This window comes from Chiloscyllium plagiosum, unplaced genomic scaffold (assembly GCF_037043375.1).
Source record: "Chiloscyllium plagiosum isolate Xiang-an unplaced genomic scaffold, Cpla_swu_hap1 HiC_scaffold_33, whole genome shotgun sequence".
Lineage (NCBI taxonomy): Eukaryota > Metazoa > Chordata > Chondrichthyes > Orectolobiformes > Hemiscylliidae > Chiloscyllium > Chiloscyllium plagiosum.
This window is the reverse complement of record NW_028270171.1, coordinates 12,863,001-12,881,837: the sequence shown is the minus strand read 5'-3', so window position 1 is coordinate 12,881,837 and position 18,837 is coordinate 12,863,001. Positions and strand designations below refer to the sequence as shown.

At 48.1% G+C, this 18,837-nt stretch overlaps 1 protein-coding gene across 4 annotated transcripts in view; it reads left to right on the top strand.

The window, feature by feature from the left end:
* LOC122542020 (serine/threonine-protein kinase BRSK2-like) overlaps window positions 1-18,837 on the top strand; it is a 196,598-nt gene that overhangs the window by 136,623 nt on the left and 41,138 nt on the right. For all 4 annotated transcript variants that reach the window (XM_087978291.1, XM_087978289.1, XM_087978288.1 and 1 more), the window contains 6 exons: window positions 368-514; window positions 1,858-1,889; window positions 3,773-3,937; window positions 6,834-6,931; window positions 7,726-7,876; window positions 8,955-9,015. In XM_087978291.1, the coding sequence (XP_087834417.1) occupies window positions 368-514; window positions 1,858-1,889; window positions 3,773-3,937; window positions 6,834-6,931; window positions 7,726-7,876; window positions 8,955-9,015 (654 nt within the window). The remainder of the gene's footprint in view (window positions 1-367; window positions 515-1,857; window positions 1,890-3,772; window positions 3,938-6,833; window positions 6,932-7,725; window positions 7,877-8,954; window positions 9,016-18,837) is intronic.

The window sequence follows — 18,837 nt, the reverse complement described above, 5'->3', positions numbered from 1 at the left end:
AGGCTGGACCATTCCTCTCCTGGCCACTTGCCCAGCTTCCAACCCTTCCACCAATCAGCCATAGTTCTGCTGCTCCCAGCTCCCCCCCCTCCCCAACTCACACCAAATCCTGGTCACACAACATCATCTCTCCCTGGCTCATCCATCCCATTCCCATCTCATCCCATTCTGGTCTCAGACTCTCCCAATATCCTTTTGATTTCCTGAAAGTTACCAAACGTGTGTCAATCTCAGCCTTTAATGTTTCCGCACTGGAGCATGCACAGCCCTCTGGGTCAGAGAACACCAAAGATTCACATCAGGCAGGTGGACAGGGGCATGTGGGATATGACGATGGTTACCATGAACGTTGTTTTCTTTCCCCCAGGGAGCTTTGCCGTTTGATGATGACAACCTCCGACAGTTGTTAGAGAAGGTGAAACGAGGGGTCTTCCATATGCCGCACTTTATTCCGCCCGACTGCCAGAATTTACTGCGGGGCATGATCGAAGTGGATGCAGAGAAACGCCTCTCAGTCAGTACCTTGGTCTAGCTCACTCTCTGCCATGTCCTGTTTCCACAGCAACGGATTCACCATCAACACCACGGGGGAATGGGGGGATATCATTGTTAACCCAGTGAGGGGGAAGAGCTATTAGTGTTACCTATTGAGGGGGAAGGGCTTTCAGTGTCACCTCATTGAGGGGGAACATTTATTAGTGTTACATCATTGAGGGGAAAGCTATATCAATGTTACCCACTGAGGGGGAAGGTTTATCAGTGTTACCCACTGAATGAGATGGTTTATCAGTGTTACCCATTGAGGGGGATGGTTTATCAGTGTTACCCCATTGAGGGGGATTGTTTATCAGTGTTACTGCTTTGAGGGGGAAGATTTATCAGTGTTACCCCACTGAGGAGGATGGTTTAACAGTGTTACTGTATTGAGGGGGAAGGTTTATCAGTGTTACCCCATTGAGAGGGAAGGTTTATCAGTGTTACTGAATTGAGGGGGAAGGTTTATCAGTGTTACCCCATTGAGAGGGAAGGTTTATCAGTGTTACCCACTGAATGAGATGGTTTATCAGTGTTACCCATTGAGGGGGATGGTTTATCAGTGTTACTGCATTGAGGGGGAAGATTTATCAGTCTCACCCCACTGAGGAGGATGGTTTATCAGTGTTACTGTATTAAGGGGGAAGATTTATCAGTCTTACCCCACTGAGGGGGCAGGTTTATCAGTGTTACCCCACTGAGGGGGATGGTTTATCAGTGTTACTGTATTAAGGGGGAAGGTTTATCAGTGTTATATGGTTTATCAGTGTTACTACATTGAGGGGGAAGGTTTATCAGTTTTACCCCACTGAGGGGGATGGTTTATCAGTGTTACTGTATTAAGGGGGAAGGTTTATCAGTGTTATATGGTTTATCAGTTTTACCCCACTGAGGGGGAAGGTTTATCAGTTTTACCCCACTGAGCGGGATGGTTTATCAGTGTTACTACATTGAGGGGGAAGGCTTATCAGTTTTACCCAACTGAGGGGGATGGTTTATCAGTGTTACACCATTGAAGGGGAACTTTATAAATGTTACTCCATGTGGATGAAGTGGTATGTGCACTTCCCCTGTGAGGATTCTCAGTGTTCTGCACAGTTGGGGGTAGGTTATCGGTGCTCCCCATCAAGGAGGGGGAGGCATATTGCTATTACCTCTTTGGTGAGTGAAAGGGGTAATCTCTGTTTTCAGGCTTCCCCTCTCTCGTGTTTGGTGCATTCACCATCTCGGGTTTTCTCTTTAACTGCAAGTGTCTATTCTGCATTCTCTCATTAAACGCCTTTCCTTTCTCTCTCTCCTCCGCAACCTACCTGCTGGCCATAGCTGGAACAGATTCAGAAGCACTCCTGGTATCAGTAAGTACACACTGCATGACAGCTTGTAGAGCCAGCAGCAATGTGTCAGAGCTCCCAGCCATGTCAGGGTGACCCACACTTTCTCACATCTCCCTCTCTCTCTCTCTCTCTCTCTCTCTCTCTCTCTCTCTCTCTAACCAAGTCAATGATTACTGTCGAACCAGGAACAGCCCAGAGGAGTCATCCAAAAGTGTCAAACCCTCTGGGAACGTCAGTGACTAATCCACTTCACTTGATTCTTCCACATGTCTTTTTCTTCCTTTTCCTCCCTCTGCATTTCCCTCGAAGGGTATTTGTTAGGTCCGGAGGGAATGAATCCTTCCTTTCTAAGGAAACAGTAGAGAGAGGGCCATTTATTAATCATTGCTTCCCCTTTCCTTGGTGTGAGCAGGCCTCTGGATCTCAATGCCTCCTGCATTGGGTGGAGCGGCTAAAGTGGTGGGAGCACACATCCAGAGGGGCAACGAGAGATGATTTCCTTTGGTTTGATATATCTAGGACCAGGCAACACTGTTAACCTGCAAGGAGTGAAATTAGGAAATTCTTCTCCACAAAAACAATGTTTAGAACTCCCTTCCGCAAATGGCGGTGAATCCTTGATCAATTGTTCATTTTAAAGCCAATAGATGTTTTGTGATTCAAAGCTATTACTGGATGGGGGAAACAAAGGTGTGGGCTTGTTGTGTGGCAGAACAGGTTCCAGGGTGAAATGGTGTCCTCCTGGTCCGGCTCCGTGAGTCAGGGAATGAAACCCGGGTCAATTCAATGGTCTCTTTCTCTTGATTCCCTCATGCAGTCACTTCTTCCTGAAGTGGCAAGTCCCCTCATGCTACTGTGAACCTTGGAGTAAATGTGTGTGTATACACATGTACATGTATGTGTAACATGTACGTGTTTGTGTACACTGTACGCGCGTGTGTGTATACACATGTACGTGTGTGTGTATGTACGTGTGTGTGTATGTACGTGTGTGTGTATGTACGTGTGTGTGTATGTACATGTGTGTGTGTATGTACGTGTGTGTGTATGTACGTGTGTGTGTGTATGTACGTGTGTGTGTGTGTATGTACGTGTGCGTGTGTGTATGTACGTGTGCGTGTGTGTATGTACGTGTGCGTATATATGCGTGTGTATATACACGTGTATGCGTGTGTATATACACGTGTATGCGTGTGTATATACACGTGTATGCGTGTGTATATACACGTGTATGCGTGTGTATATACACGTGTATGCGTGTGTATATACACGTGTATGCGTGTGTATATACACGTGTATGCGTGTGTGTATACACGTGTGCGTGTGTGTGTATACACGTGTGCGTGTGTGTGTATACACGTGTGCGCGTGTGTGTATACACGTGTGTGTGTATACACGTGTGTGTGTATACACGTGTGTGTGTGTATACACTTGTACGTGTGTGTATACACTTGTACGTGTGTGTGTGTGTATACACTTGTACGTGTGCGTGTGTGTATACACGTGTGTGCGTGTGTGTATACACGTGTGCGCGTGTGTGTTTGTGTACATTTGTACGTGTGTGTATACACTTGTACATGCGTGTGTGTGTACATGTGTACACATCTATGCATGAATGTTTGTAGATGTGTGTGTACTTTTTATGCATGAGTATGTGTAGATGTGCGTATATGTGTATATACTTGTGCACGTCCGTGTGTGCGTGTGTATATATGTGCGTATATTGGTCTCTCTTCCTCACCATCTCTCTGACTCACTGGGATTCCAACCCATGCCCCTGTCCAGTTTGGAGTTCTAGCTCTATAATGGTGGCCACACCAGTCTGAGAGACTGACTGACCGGCTCTAACAGGTTCTGACCGGATCTGACCGAGTCCTCCTGACGGTCTGGGTGTGTCATTTCAGAGGCGGGAAAAATGAGCCAGAACCGGAGCAGCCGATCGCGCGGAAGGTGATGATCCGGAGGCTGCAGTCTGTGAGCGACATTGACCCGGATGTCCTCGACAGTATGAACTCGCTTGGCTGTTTTAGAGACAAGAACAAGTTGAAACAGGATCTCCTGTTTGAGGAGTAAGTAACCTCCTTCTTCATTCGGAGTAAAGGTTTTGTGAGGAAGTGAAGGATCTGTACCCGAGGTGCCAGTCAGTGACGGAACGCTGAGATTGAGATGGCTGCCCACTGTGCGGGAGAGCTGCATTCTCAGCGATGCCTCATTCAGAGTGATCTGTCTGTGTTCTTGGGTGAGAGAAAATGATTCAACCCCCAGCACGACTGCTCTTTTCACAAAGAACAGAACACCTTCTTCCCAGTGACCTGACCAACAGTCAAACCTCAACACTGCCCAAGGAGGTGATAGATGCAGGGACAGTTATAATATTTAAAAAACAGATGCTTGAATAGGAAGGGTTTAGAGGGATGTGGGCCAAACGCAGGCAAGTGGGAATGGTTTAGTCTGGGAACTCTGGTGGGGAAGGAGACGTTGGGCCGCAGGATCCGTTTCTGTGCTGTATGACTCAATCTGGGTCACTATCACATCACTTCTCCTTGGAGCTTGCTGTATGTAAATTGATTCTCATGTTTCCAATATCACAACAGCAGCTCACACTGTAGAAACCGTATCGCTTGGCTTGAAGGACCCTTCGGTCCAACCCGTCCACGCCGACCAGAAATCCCAACCTAATCTAGTCCCACCTGCCAGCACCCGGCCCATATCCCTCTAAACCCTTCCTATTCATATACCCATCCAGATGCCTTTTAAATATTGTAATTGTATCAGCCTCCAGCAGCTCCTCTGGCAGCTCATTCCATACACACACCACCCTCTGTGTGAAAAGAGCACCCCTCATATCCTTTTGAACTCCTTCCCCTCTCACCTTAAACCTATGCCCTCTAGTTCTGGACTCCCCTAACCTGGGGAAAAAAACCTTGCCTATTTACCCTCTCCATGCCCCTCATGATTTTATAAACCTCTATAAGGTCACCCCTCAGCCTCCGACGCTCCCAGGAAAACAGCTCCAGCCTTTTTAACCTCTCCCTACAACTCAAATCCTTTTAAATGTTGCAATTGTACCAGCCTCCACCACTTTCTCTGGCTGCTCATTCCATACACGTACCACCCTCTGTGTGAAAAAACCACCCCTCATATCCTTTTTAACTCCTTCCCCTCTCATCTTAAACCCCTGCCCTCTAGTTTTGGACTCCCCAAACCTGGGGAAAAAAACCTTGCCTATTTACCCTATCCATGCCCCTCATGATTTTATAAACCTCTATAAGGTCACCCCTCGGCCTCCAACGCTCCAGGGAGAACAGCCCTGGCCTGTTCAGCCTCTCCCTAAAGCTCTAACCCTCCAAACTTGGCAACATCCTTATAAATCGTTTCTGCGGACTTTCAAGTTTCACAGAGAGTTCAATGACCCTTCTTCAGAATGTCTGGACATTGAGACTGCATTCTCTTCACAGCTGCTGCCAGACCTGCTGAGTTTTTCCAGTAATTTCTGTTTTCTGTCAGATTTCCAGCATCTGCAGTTCTTGGTTTTATCTGACAGGCAGTTAGAAATGGGCAACAGAATTACACAACACTTGTTGGAGCTGAAATACTGTGTACAGATATGAGCAACCACATTATAGGAAAGATGTGATTAGAGCTTTGGCTAAGGTTTTAAATTGCGGTCTACTCTGCCCACCGGGTGGATGTAGAACAAGCCCACAGCAATATTTTGAAGAGCTAGAAGAGGGGGTGGGTGGGGGTTACTCAGTCACCATCACCAAAATCAGTTTATCTGGTGATTCTCACACTGCTGTAGCTGGGATCTTGCTGTGCACATATCGCTGCCGAGATTCCTACACCGTGAGAAGGTACTGTGGCTTCGATTAGATTCCCTACAATGTAGAAACAGGCCCTTCAGCCCAACAAGTCCACACCAACTCTCTGAAGAGTAACCCACCCAGACTCATTTCCCTCTAACTAATGCACCTAACACTATAGGCAATTTACCATGGCCAATCCACCCTAACCTGCACATCTTTGGACTGTGGGAGGAAACCAGAGCACCCAGAGGAAGCCCTTGCAGACACAGGGAGAATGTGCAAACTCCACACAGTCACCCGAGCCTGGAATTGAACCTGGGTCCCTGGTGCTGTGAGGCAGCAGTGCTAACCACTGAGTTACTCTGCCACCCATAAGATGTGTGTTTTGTCCTGGTTTCTTTTAGACAGAGAGATATTGGGGAACAGGTACTGAGGAGTCTATGAGATGATAAACAACTTGTGAGGCCATGGGCTTTTTTTTAAGTTGGAACAATAGAAGCAGCCTGAACGGGTGTGGTCAAGCACTCACATTCAGGATTTTTAGATTAACTTTCAGCAGTTGTTGCTGGGGGTCCAGCAGGGTTGGAAGGCCATGAATCTCTCCCTGCTGTTATACTCTCTCTCTGAATTGTCTTCTTGTAGTCTTTCCTTTTGGATTGGAGAACTGCATGTGAGACAATCTGTTTCTGAATTGGTCTTTTTACGAAGGGTGTGTTTATGGAATGTTACTATATCGGAACAGTCACTGTTTAGTGGTAAAATAATCTATGATTCTGTAAAGTTTTCCAATAGAGTTAAGTTATTCTAAGTTCCTTTTCCTTTTGTTGTATTTTAACTATAGTGTATGAATAAAGTTTGTTTCGCTTAACATTGAATAATTTGACCAATCGAATTGCATCTTGAACACAACACCTCGCATTTGCCTTTGAAGTAAGAGAAAGTAAGGATCTAGGCTACCTTTGTGATATATTTTGAGGGTGGGGGGGTCTGCTCTGGGCAATAACAACTGCAACAGTGAACACACATCCAAGCGTGCTTCATGCACTGTAAGGCACTTTACTGTCTGGCGGATGTGGAAGTTGCTATATAAATGAAAAATGTAACTTCCCCTTTCTCTCCATGCTTTCATTCATCGATGTCTCTCACCATTTCCTCTCAGAGAAAACCAGGAGAAAATGATCTACTTCCTGTTGCTAGACAGGAAAGAGCGGTATCCGAGCTGTGAGGATGAGGATTTGCCACCCCGGAACGACATTGGTAAGCCCCGGAATCTGAGCTCTGAGTTCTTGGCTTTCCGCTCCTGGGAATGCTGACCTTACTGGGACAGGATCCCAACAACCCCCCCCCCCCCCCCCCCCCCTCCACTCTCCTGCAAGATGGAGGCTGGAGGGTGTATCCACCACCCCACACCTCACAGTGATCAGACGTTGCCTGTCAACCTCAGGTATTTGGCTACAGTGGACTTCACACCTCTATCCTGAACCCATCAAGGCCCAACATCTCCCTCACCCAGCCTCATGATTACTGACAGTGACTAGGGATGTAGACCCTACAGCGCTGTCCCCACTTACTCCCCTCCTCCTTAAACCCCCATTTCCTAACTTCCTCCAATTTTGGACTCATACTTGTGACCCCTTTCCTTCAATCTGCCTGAGCCCCAAAACAGAGCCTGGGCCTCTGCAGTTCCATTCCTGTGGCTCTCTAATACCCTGCCTATTCCATTTCTAACGTGTCAGGGGGTTGGTTTTGTCCGATTTATCGCTCTCCATGAAGTGCCTGGGGTTGTTAGGGTGCTGGATGAATGAAGGATGTTGTTGCTGGCGCTCTGACAGGGCGTACTCTCCCTGCTGGTCACTGGAGGGCAGTGCTGGTGGAGGCTGTGGGGAAGGGGTGGTCAGTGGCGAAAGTCTGTGGCCCTCTTGTGTCAGGTTTCCCTGGGGCTGGACGGCAAGAAGAGAGAGGCCTCAGGCGGGGAGGTTAGTGACGGACGGTGTTGTCTCCGGCTGGTTTGTTGTGTTTCCTCTCTCTCTCTCTCTCTGCTGTGTCCTCAGACCCTCCCCGGAAGCGGGTTGACTCGCCCATGCTGAATCGTCATGGTAAACGGCGGCCCGAGAGGAAGTCGATGGAGGTGCTGAGCGTGACGGACGGTGGTTCCCCGGTGCCCGCTCGCCGCGCCATTGACGTGGCCCAACACAGTCAGCGGTAAGTGACCAGGAGGCATTGGGGCCTTTCCAACTAGGCCCCACACCATGAACCCACCTTCATCCGTTGCTCTACCCTCTATCCCCCTGACCCTCCATAATCCCCCTCCATCCCCTTGACCCTTCATAAACCCCCTCCATCCCCCTGACCCTCCATAAACCCCCTCCAGCCCCCTGACCCTCCACAAACCCCCTGACCCTCCATAAACCCCCTCCAGCCCCCTGACCCTTCATAATCCCCCTTCATTCCCCTGACCCTCCACAATCCCCCTCCATTCCCCTGACCCTCCATAACCCTCCTCCATCCCCCATCCATCCAACCCCTTGACCCTCCACAATTCCCTCCATCCACCGCCCCTCCATAATCCCCCTCCTTCCCCCAGCCCTCCAACCCCCTAACCCTCCACAACCCCCTCCCATACCGTCCCCTCACAAATCTTCCTTGTACCCTCACCAACCCATCCCCACAACCCAGTCTATGGGTCAGTCAGCAGCGGGGATGGTGGGGAGGGGAGTGTGACCAGGGGACCCAGGGCCATTTTGCCAACCCAGGGGAACATTAGTGCCATGTCTACCCCCTGACGGTGCTGTAATGATAGAGCCAGAGTCCGATTGAAGGGCTGGAGGGGGCCCGTCCTGTTCCAGTGCCTTATTGGAACATCTTACTCTCTGCTTGCCTCAGGCAGCACGAACCCAGAAACCTAGCTCACAGTTCAGAGGTCAATATCAAACCCTAAGATAAAGGAGCAGGAGTAGGCCATTCAGTGAGATCATGGCCGGTCTCATCATCCTCAACTCCACTCGATAAGTACAAGTCTCTTCCCCACCCCATGTCTCTCTCTCTGTCTCTCTCCCTTTCTCTCTCTCTCACTGTCTCTGTCTGTCTCTCTCTCTCTCTTTCTGTGTGTGTGTCTCTCTCTCTCTCACGTACACACATTCTCTCTCTCTCTGTCTCTCTCTCTGTCTCTCTCTATCTCTCCCCCACCACCCCAACAGTCTGTCTCTGCTTCTCTTTCTCTCTGCTGCCTGACCTGGGTCTGCAGTGGGTCCATGTGATGGTTTGTTTTCTCTTGGTGCAGGTCAAGGTCAGTCAGTGGAGCATCCTGCGGCCTCTCCTCCAGCCCCCTCAGCAGCCCCAGGGTAAGTGGATATTGGCCGTGCTCCAGCCTGGTGTTGTCTGTGCGTGGTTCTGCTCGGTGATGGCTCTGCTCATCAGCACATAAATTTCCCAGCTTGGGTCTGCGTACACACTGACATTCTCACACACTTAGAGACAGGCGCAAACACACACACGTACACTCTCTCTCACACACACACACACACAAACACGTACACTCTCTCTCACACACGTACACTCTCTCTCACACACACACACACACACGTACACTCTCTCTCACACACGTACACTCTCTCTCACACACACACACACACAAACACGTACACTCTCTCTCACACACGTACACTCTCTCTCACACACACACACACACACGTACACTCTCTCTCACACACGTACACTCTCTCTCACACACACACACACACAAACACGTACACTCTCTCTCACACACGTACACTCTCTCTCACACACACACACACACACGTACACTCTCTCTCACACACGTACACTCTCTCTCACACACACACACACACAAACACGTACACTCTCTCACACACACACACACACACACACGTACACTCTCTCTCACACACACTCACACAAACACGTACACTCTCTCTCACACACGTACACTCTCTCTCACACACACACACACACAAACACGTACACTCTCTCTCTCACACACACACACACACGTACACTCTCTCTCACACATGTACACTCTCTCTCACACACACACACACAAACACGTACACTCTCTCTCTCACACACACACACACACACGTACACTCTCTCTCACACACACTCACACAAACACGTACACTCTCTCTCACACACGTACACTCTCTCTCACACACACACACACACAAACACGTACACTCTCTCTCTCACACACACACACACACACGTACACTCTCTCTCACACACACTCACACAAACACGTACACTCTCTCTCACACACGTACACTCTCTCTCACACACACACACACACAAACACGTACACTCTCTCACACACACACACACACACACGTACACTCTCTCTCACACACACTCACACAAACACGTACACTCTCTCTCACACACGTACACTCTCTCTCACACACACACACACAAACACGTACACTCTCTCACACACACACACACACGTACACTCTCTCTCACACACACTCACACAAACACGTACACTCTCTCTCACACACGTACACTCTCTCTCACACACACACACACACAAACACGTACACTCTCTCTCTCACACACGCATATCCACTCTCACACACACACGTACACTCTCTCTCTCACACACGCATATACACACACACACGTACACTCTCTCTCACACACACACACGTACACTCTCTCTCACACACACACACACACATGTACACTCTCTCTCACACACATACACGCATATCCACACACACACACACACATGCATATCCACTCTCACACACACACACGTACACTCTCTCTCACACACACACACACAAACACGTACACTCTCTCTCTCACACACGCATATACACACACACACGTACACTCTCTCACACACACAAGCATATACACACACGTACACTCTCTCACACACACGTACACTCTCTCACACACACACACACACGTACACACACACACGTACACTCATACATACACACACATCGACTCTCACACACATACACACGTACACTCTCTCACACACACACGTCCACTCTCTCTCACACACACGCATATACACACACACACGTACACTCTCTCACACACACAAGCATATACACACACACATACACTCTTTCACACACACATGTACACTCTCTCACACACACACGCGCGCACACACACACATACACTCATACACACACACACATCGACTCTCACACACATACACATGTACACTCTCTCACACACAGACACGCATATCCACTCTCACACACATACACATATCCACTCTCTCACATACACACGTACACTCCCTCACACACACACACGCATATCCACTCACACACACGTACACTCTCTCACACACACACGTACATTCTCTGTCATACACATATCCACTCTCACACACAAACACGTACACTCTCTCACACACACACATCCACTCTCTCTCACACGCACACGCATATCCACTCTCACACGCACACATATCCACACTATCACACACACATATCCACTCACACACACACGTACACTCTCACACACATCCACTCTCAGACACACACGTCACTCTCTCACACACACACATATCCACTCACACACACACGCACACTCTCACACACATCCACCCTCACGCACACACATATCCACTCACACACACACGTACACTCTCACACACATCCACTCTCACACACACACATATCCACTCACACACACGCATATCCGCTCTCACACACACACATGTACATTCTCACACACACACGCATATCCACTCTCACACACACATATCCACTCTCACACACACGCATATCCGCTCTCACACACACAAACGTACATTCTCACACACACACACGTACATTCTCACACACACACATATCCACTCTCACACACACACGCAAATCCACTCTCACACACACACATGTAGACTCTCACACACACGCATATCCGCTCTCACACACACACACGTACATTCTCACACACACACATATCCACTCTCTCACACACACACATATCCACTCTCTCACACACACACACACACACACACACACACACATATCCACTCTCTCTCTCACACACACACACACACACGCATATCCACTCACACACACACGTACGCTCTCTCTCACACACACACGCATATCCACTCACACACACACACACACGCATATCCACTCACACACACACGTACACACTCTCTCTCACACACACACATATCCACTATCACACACACACATATCCACTCTCACACAAACACACGTACACTCTCTCTCACACACACACGCACACACACGTACACTCTCTCACACACACACATATCCACTCTCACACACACACGTACACTCTCTCTCACACACACATCCACTCTCACACACACACGTACACTCTCTCACACACACACATATCCACTCACACACATACGTACACTCTCACACACATCCACCCTCACGCTCACACATATCCACTCACACACACATGTACACTCTCACACACATCCACTCTCACACACACACATATCCACTCACACACACACGCATATCCACTCTCACACACACACGCATATCCACTCTCACACACACACACGCATATCCACTCTCACACACACGCATATCCACTCACATACACACACACATACATATCCACTCTCTCACACACACACGTAAACTCTCTCTCACACACACACACACACACGCATATCCACTCTCGCACACACACGTACGCTCTCTCTCACACACACACGCATATTCACTCACACACACACACACGCATATCCACTCAAACATACACACACGTACACACTCTCTCTCACACACACACACATATCCACTATCACACACACACATACCCACCTCACACACACACGTACACTCTCTCTCACACACACACACACATATCCACTCTCACACACACATGTACACTCTCTCACTCACACACACGCATATCCACTCTCACACACACACATATCCACTCTCTCACACACACACACACACACACACACGCATATCCACTCTCTCACACACACACGTACGCTCTCTCTCACACACACACACGCATATCCACTCACACACACGCATATCCACTCACACACACGTACACACTCTCTCTCTCACACACACACACATATCCACTATCACACACACACATATCCACTCTCACACACACACGTACACTCTCTCTCACACACACACACATATCCACTCTCACACACACACGTACACTCTCTTACACACACACACACGTACACTCTCTCACACACACACGCATATCCACTCTCACACACACACGCATATCCACTCTCACACACACACACATACGCATATCCACTCTCACACACACACATATCCACTCTCTCACACGCACACATATCCACTCTCACACACACACGTACACTCTCTCAAACACACACATGCATATCCACTCTCACACACACGTACAATCTCTCACACACGCACCTATTCACTCTCTCACACATACACACACTCTCACACACACGTACACTCTCTCACACACACACGTACACTCTCTCACACACATACATGCATATCCACTCACACACACACGTACACACACTCTCACACACACACACGCATATCCACTCTCGCACACACACACACACGTACACTCTCTCATACACACACACAAGCATATCCACTCCCACACACACACACACACACACGAATATCCACTCTCACACACACACGTACACTCTCTCACACTCACACGTACACTCTCTCTCACACACATACACATGTACACTTCACACACACACACACACGTACACTCTCACACACACATACACTCTCTCTCACACACACACACACATCCTCTCTCACACACACAAGTACACTCTCTCACACACACACACACACGCATACCCAATCTCACACACACGTACACTTTCACTCTCACACACGTACACTCTCTCACACACATACACGCATATCCACTCTCTCACACATATGTACACGCACACACGTACACATTCTCACACACTCGCACACCACACACGCATATCCACTCTCACACACGCATGTACACTCTCACACACATGTACACTCTCTCACACACATACACGCATATACACACACACGTACACACATACGCATATACACACAAACGTACACTCTCTCACACACACACACACGCACACTCTCTCACACACATACACGCATATACACACACACACATACACTCTCTCACATGCATATCCACTCACACACACGTACACTCTCACACACACACACACACATACACTCTCACACACACACACACACACACACACACACGTACACACTCTCTCTCTCACACACACACACATATCCACTATCACACACACACACACATATCCACTATCACACACACACATATCCACTCTCACACACACACGTACACTCTCTCTCACACACACACATATCCACTCTCACACACACACGTACACTCACTCACTCACACACACACACACACACACGTACACTCTCTCACACACACACGCATATCCACTCTCACACACACACGCATATCCACTCTCTCACACACACACACACGCGTATCCACTCTCACACACACACACATATCCACTCTCTCACACGCACACATATCCACTCTCACACACACGTACACTCTCTCACACACACACATGCATATCCACTCTCACACACACGTACAATCTCTCACACACGCACATATTCACTCTCTCACACATACACACACTCTCACACACACGTACACTCTCTCACACACACGTACACTCTCTCACACACATACACGCATATCCACTCACACACACACGTACACACTCTCTCACACACACACATATCCACTCTCGCACACACACACACACGTACACTCTCATACACACACACACGTATATCCACTCTCACACACACACGTACACTCTCTCACACACACATGCATATCCACTCTCACACACACACATATCCACTCTCACACACACACGTACACTCTCTCTCACACACACACACACACACACACACACACACATATCCACTCTCTCACACACTCGTAGACTCTCTCACACACACACATGCATATCCACTCTCTCACACACACGTACACACTCTCTCACACACACACACATGCATATACACACACGTACACGCTCTCACACACACACATGTACACACACACACGTACACTCTTTCACACACATAAACGCATATCCACTCTCACACACAAACGTACACTCACTCACACACATACACTCTCTCACACCATGCACGCATATCCACTCTCACACACACGTACATTCTCTCTCACACACACACATATACTCTCTCCCACACACACACGTACACTCTCACACGTATACTCTCACACACATACACGCATATACACACTCACACACATGTACACTCACTTACATACATACATATACACACTCGTACACTCTCTCACACACACGCATATACACACTCACACACATGTACACACACACACGCACACTCTCTCACACACATACACGCATATATACACACACATACACTCTCTCACATGCATATCCACTCACACACACGTACACTCTCTCACACACATGGATATCCACTCTCTCACACACACACACACACGAACGTATACTCTCTCAAACACATGTACACTCTCTCACACACACGTACACTCTCTCACACACACACACATGCACGTACACTCTCTCACACACACACACGTACACTCTCTCACACACGTACACTCTCTCACACACACACACTCTCACACATACACGCATATCCACTCTCGCACACACGTATACTCTCTCACACACACACACGAATATCCACTCTCACACACTCACGTACACTCTCTCACACACTCACGTACACTCTCTCACACACATACACGCATATCCACACACACACACGTACACACTCTCTCACACACACACACACGCATATCCACTCTCGCACACACACACGTACACTCTCTCATACACACACACAAGCATATCCACTCCCACACACACACACACATATCCACTCTCTCACACACTCGTAGACTCTCTCTCTCTCACACACACACACACACACATGCATATACACACACGTACATGCTCTCACACACACACATGTACACTCTTTCACACACATACACGCATATCCACTCTCACACACAAACGTACACTCACTCACACACATACACTCTCTCACACCAGACACGCATATCCACTCTCACACACACGTACATTCTCTCTCACACACACACGTATACTCTCTCTCACACACACACGTACACTCTCACACGTATACTCTCACACACATACACGCATATACACACACACACATGTACACTCACTCACATACATACATATACACACTCGTACGCTCTCTCACACACACACACGCATATACACACTCACACACATGTACACACACACACACGTACACTCTCTCTCACACACATACACACGTACACTCTCTCACACACACACACGTACACTCTCTCACACACACACGGATATCCACTCTCTCACACACACACACACACACACACACGCACGTATACTCTCACACACACGCACGTATACTCTCTCACACACATGTACACTCTCTCACACACACACGCACGTACACTCTCTCACACACACACACACGTACACTCTCTCACACACACACGCACGTACACTCTCTCATACACACGTACACTCTCTCACACACACACGCACGTACACTCTCTCATACACACGTACACTCTCTCACACACACACATACACTCTCACACATACACGCATATCCACTCTCACACACACTTATACTAGCTCACACACACACACACACACACGAATATCCACTCTCACACACACACACGTACACTCTCTCACACACACACGCATATCCACTCTCACATACACACGTACACTCTCTCTCACACACATACACATGTACACTTCACACACACACACACACACACACACACGTATACTCTCACACACACAAGTACACTCTCTCTCACACTCACACACACGCATACCCAATCTCTCACACACGTACACTTTCACACACATACACGCATATCCACTCTCTCACACATATGTACACGCACACACGTACACATTCTCACACACTCGCACACCACACACGCATATCCACTCTCACACACGCATGTACACTCTCACACACACGTACACTCTCTCACACACATACACGCATATACACACACACGTACACACACATACGCATATACACACAAACGTACACTCTCTCACACACACACACGCACACTCTCTCACACACATACACGCATATACACACACACATACACTCTCTCACATGCATATCCACTCACACACACGTACACTCTCACACACACACATACACTCACACACACACACACGTACACACGTACACTCTCTCACACACACACATATCCACTCTCCCACACACATGTACACTCTCTCTCACGCACACACACACGCATATCCACACACACGCTTGTCCACTCTCTCACACACACACACACACACACACGCATATCCACTCTCACACACACACATCCACTCACACACACATCCACTCTCACACACACACACATACACTCTCTCACACACACACACGCGCATATCCACTCTCACGCACACACACATCCACTCACACACACACGCATATCCACTCTCACACACACACACACGAATGCTCTCTCACACACACACACGAATATCCACTCTCACCCACACACGTATACTCTCTCACACACACACGCATATCCACTCTCACATACACACGTACACTCTCTCACACTCACACGTACACTCTCTCTCACACACATACACATGTACACTTCACACACACACACACACACACACGCATATCCACTCTCACACACACACATATCCACTCTCACATACACACACATGTACACTCTCTCGCATACATACACACACACATCCACTCTCACACATGCACGTACACTCTCTCTCTCACACACACATGCATATCCACTCGAACACACATGTACACTCTCTCTCTCACACACACACATATCCACTCTCACACACACACATATCTACTCTCACACACACACACACGCATATCCACTCTCTCACACGCATGTACACTCTCTCTCACACACGCACGAACAATCTCACACACACACGCGCGTATCCACTCTCTCACATGCACATACACTCTCTCTCTCACACACACACACACATATCCACTCTCTCACACACACACGTCCACTCTCTCACACGCACACAAATCCACTCTCACATGCACACACATATCCACTCACACATGCACTTGTACACTCTCTCACACACACACGTACACTCTCACACACATACACGCATATACACTCTCATACACACACACACACGTACACTTTCACACACATACACGCATATACACACACGTACACTCTCACACACACACATATCCACTCTCACACACACACGTACACTTTCTCACATGCATACATGCATATACACTCTCATACACACACGTACACTCTCACACACATACACGCATTAACACACGTACACTCTCACACACATACACGCATATACACACACGTACACTCACACACATACACGCATATACACACACACGTACACTCTCACACACATACATATCCACTCACACACACACGTACACTCTCTCACATGCATACATGCATATACACTCTCATACACGCACATACACACACACACACACACGTAGACTCTCTCACACACACGCATATACACACACACATATACTCTCTCACACACATACGTATCCACTTTCACGTACACTCTCTCATGCATACATGCATATACACTCTCATAAACACACGTACACTCTCACACACATACACGCATATACACACACGTACACTCTTACACACATACACGCATATACACTCAGACACACATACACTCTCTCACACACATACATGCATATTCTCTCACACATACACGCATATACACACACACGTACACTCTCACACACATAGACACACACACACGTACACTCACACACGTAGACTCTCTCACACACACGTATATACACACACACATACACTCTCTCACACACATACGTATCCACTCTCACACACACACACGTACACTCTCTCACATGCATACATGCATATACACTCTCATACACGCACATACACACACACACACACGCATATACACACACACATATACTCTCTCACACACATACGTATCCACTTTCACGTACACTCTCACATGCATACATGCATATACACTC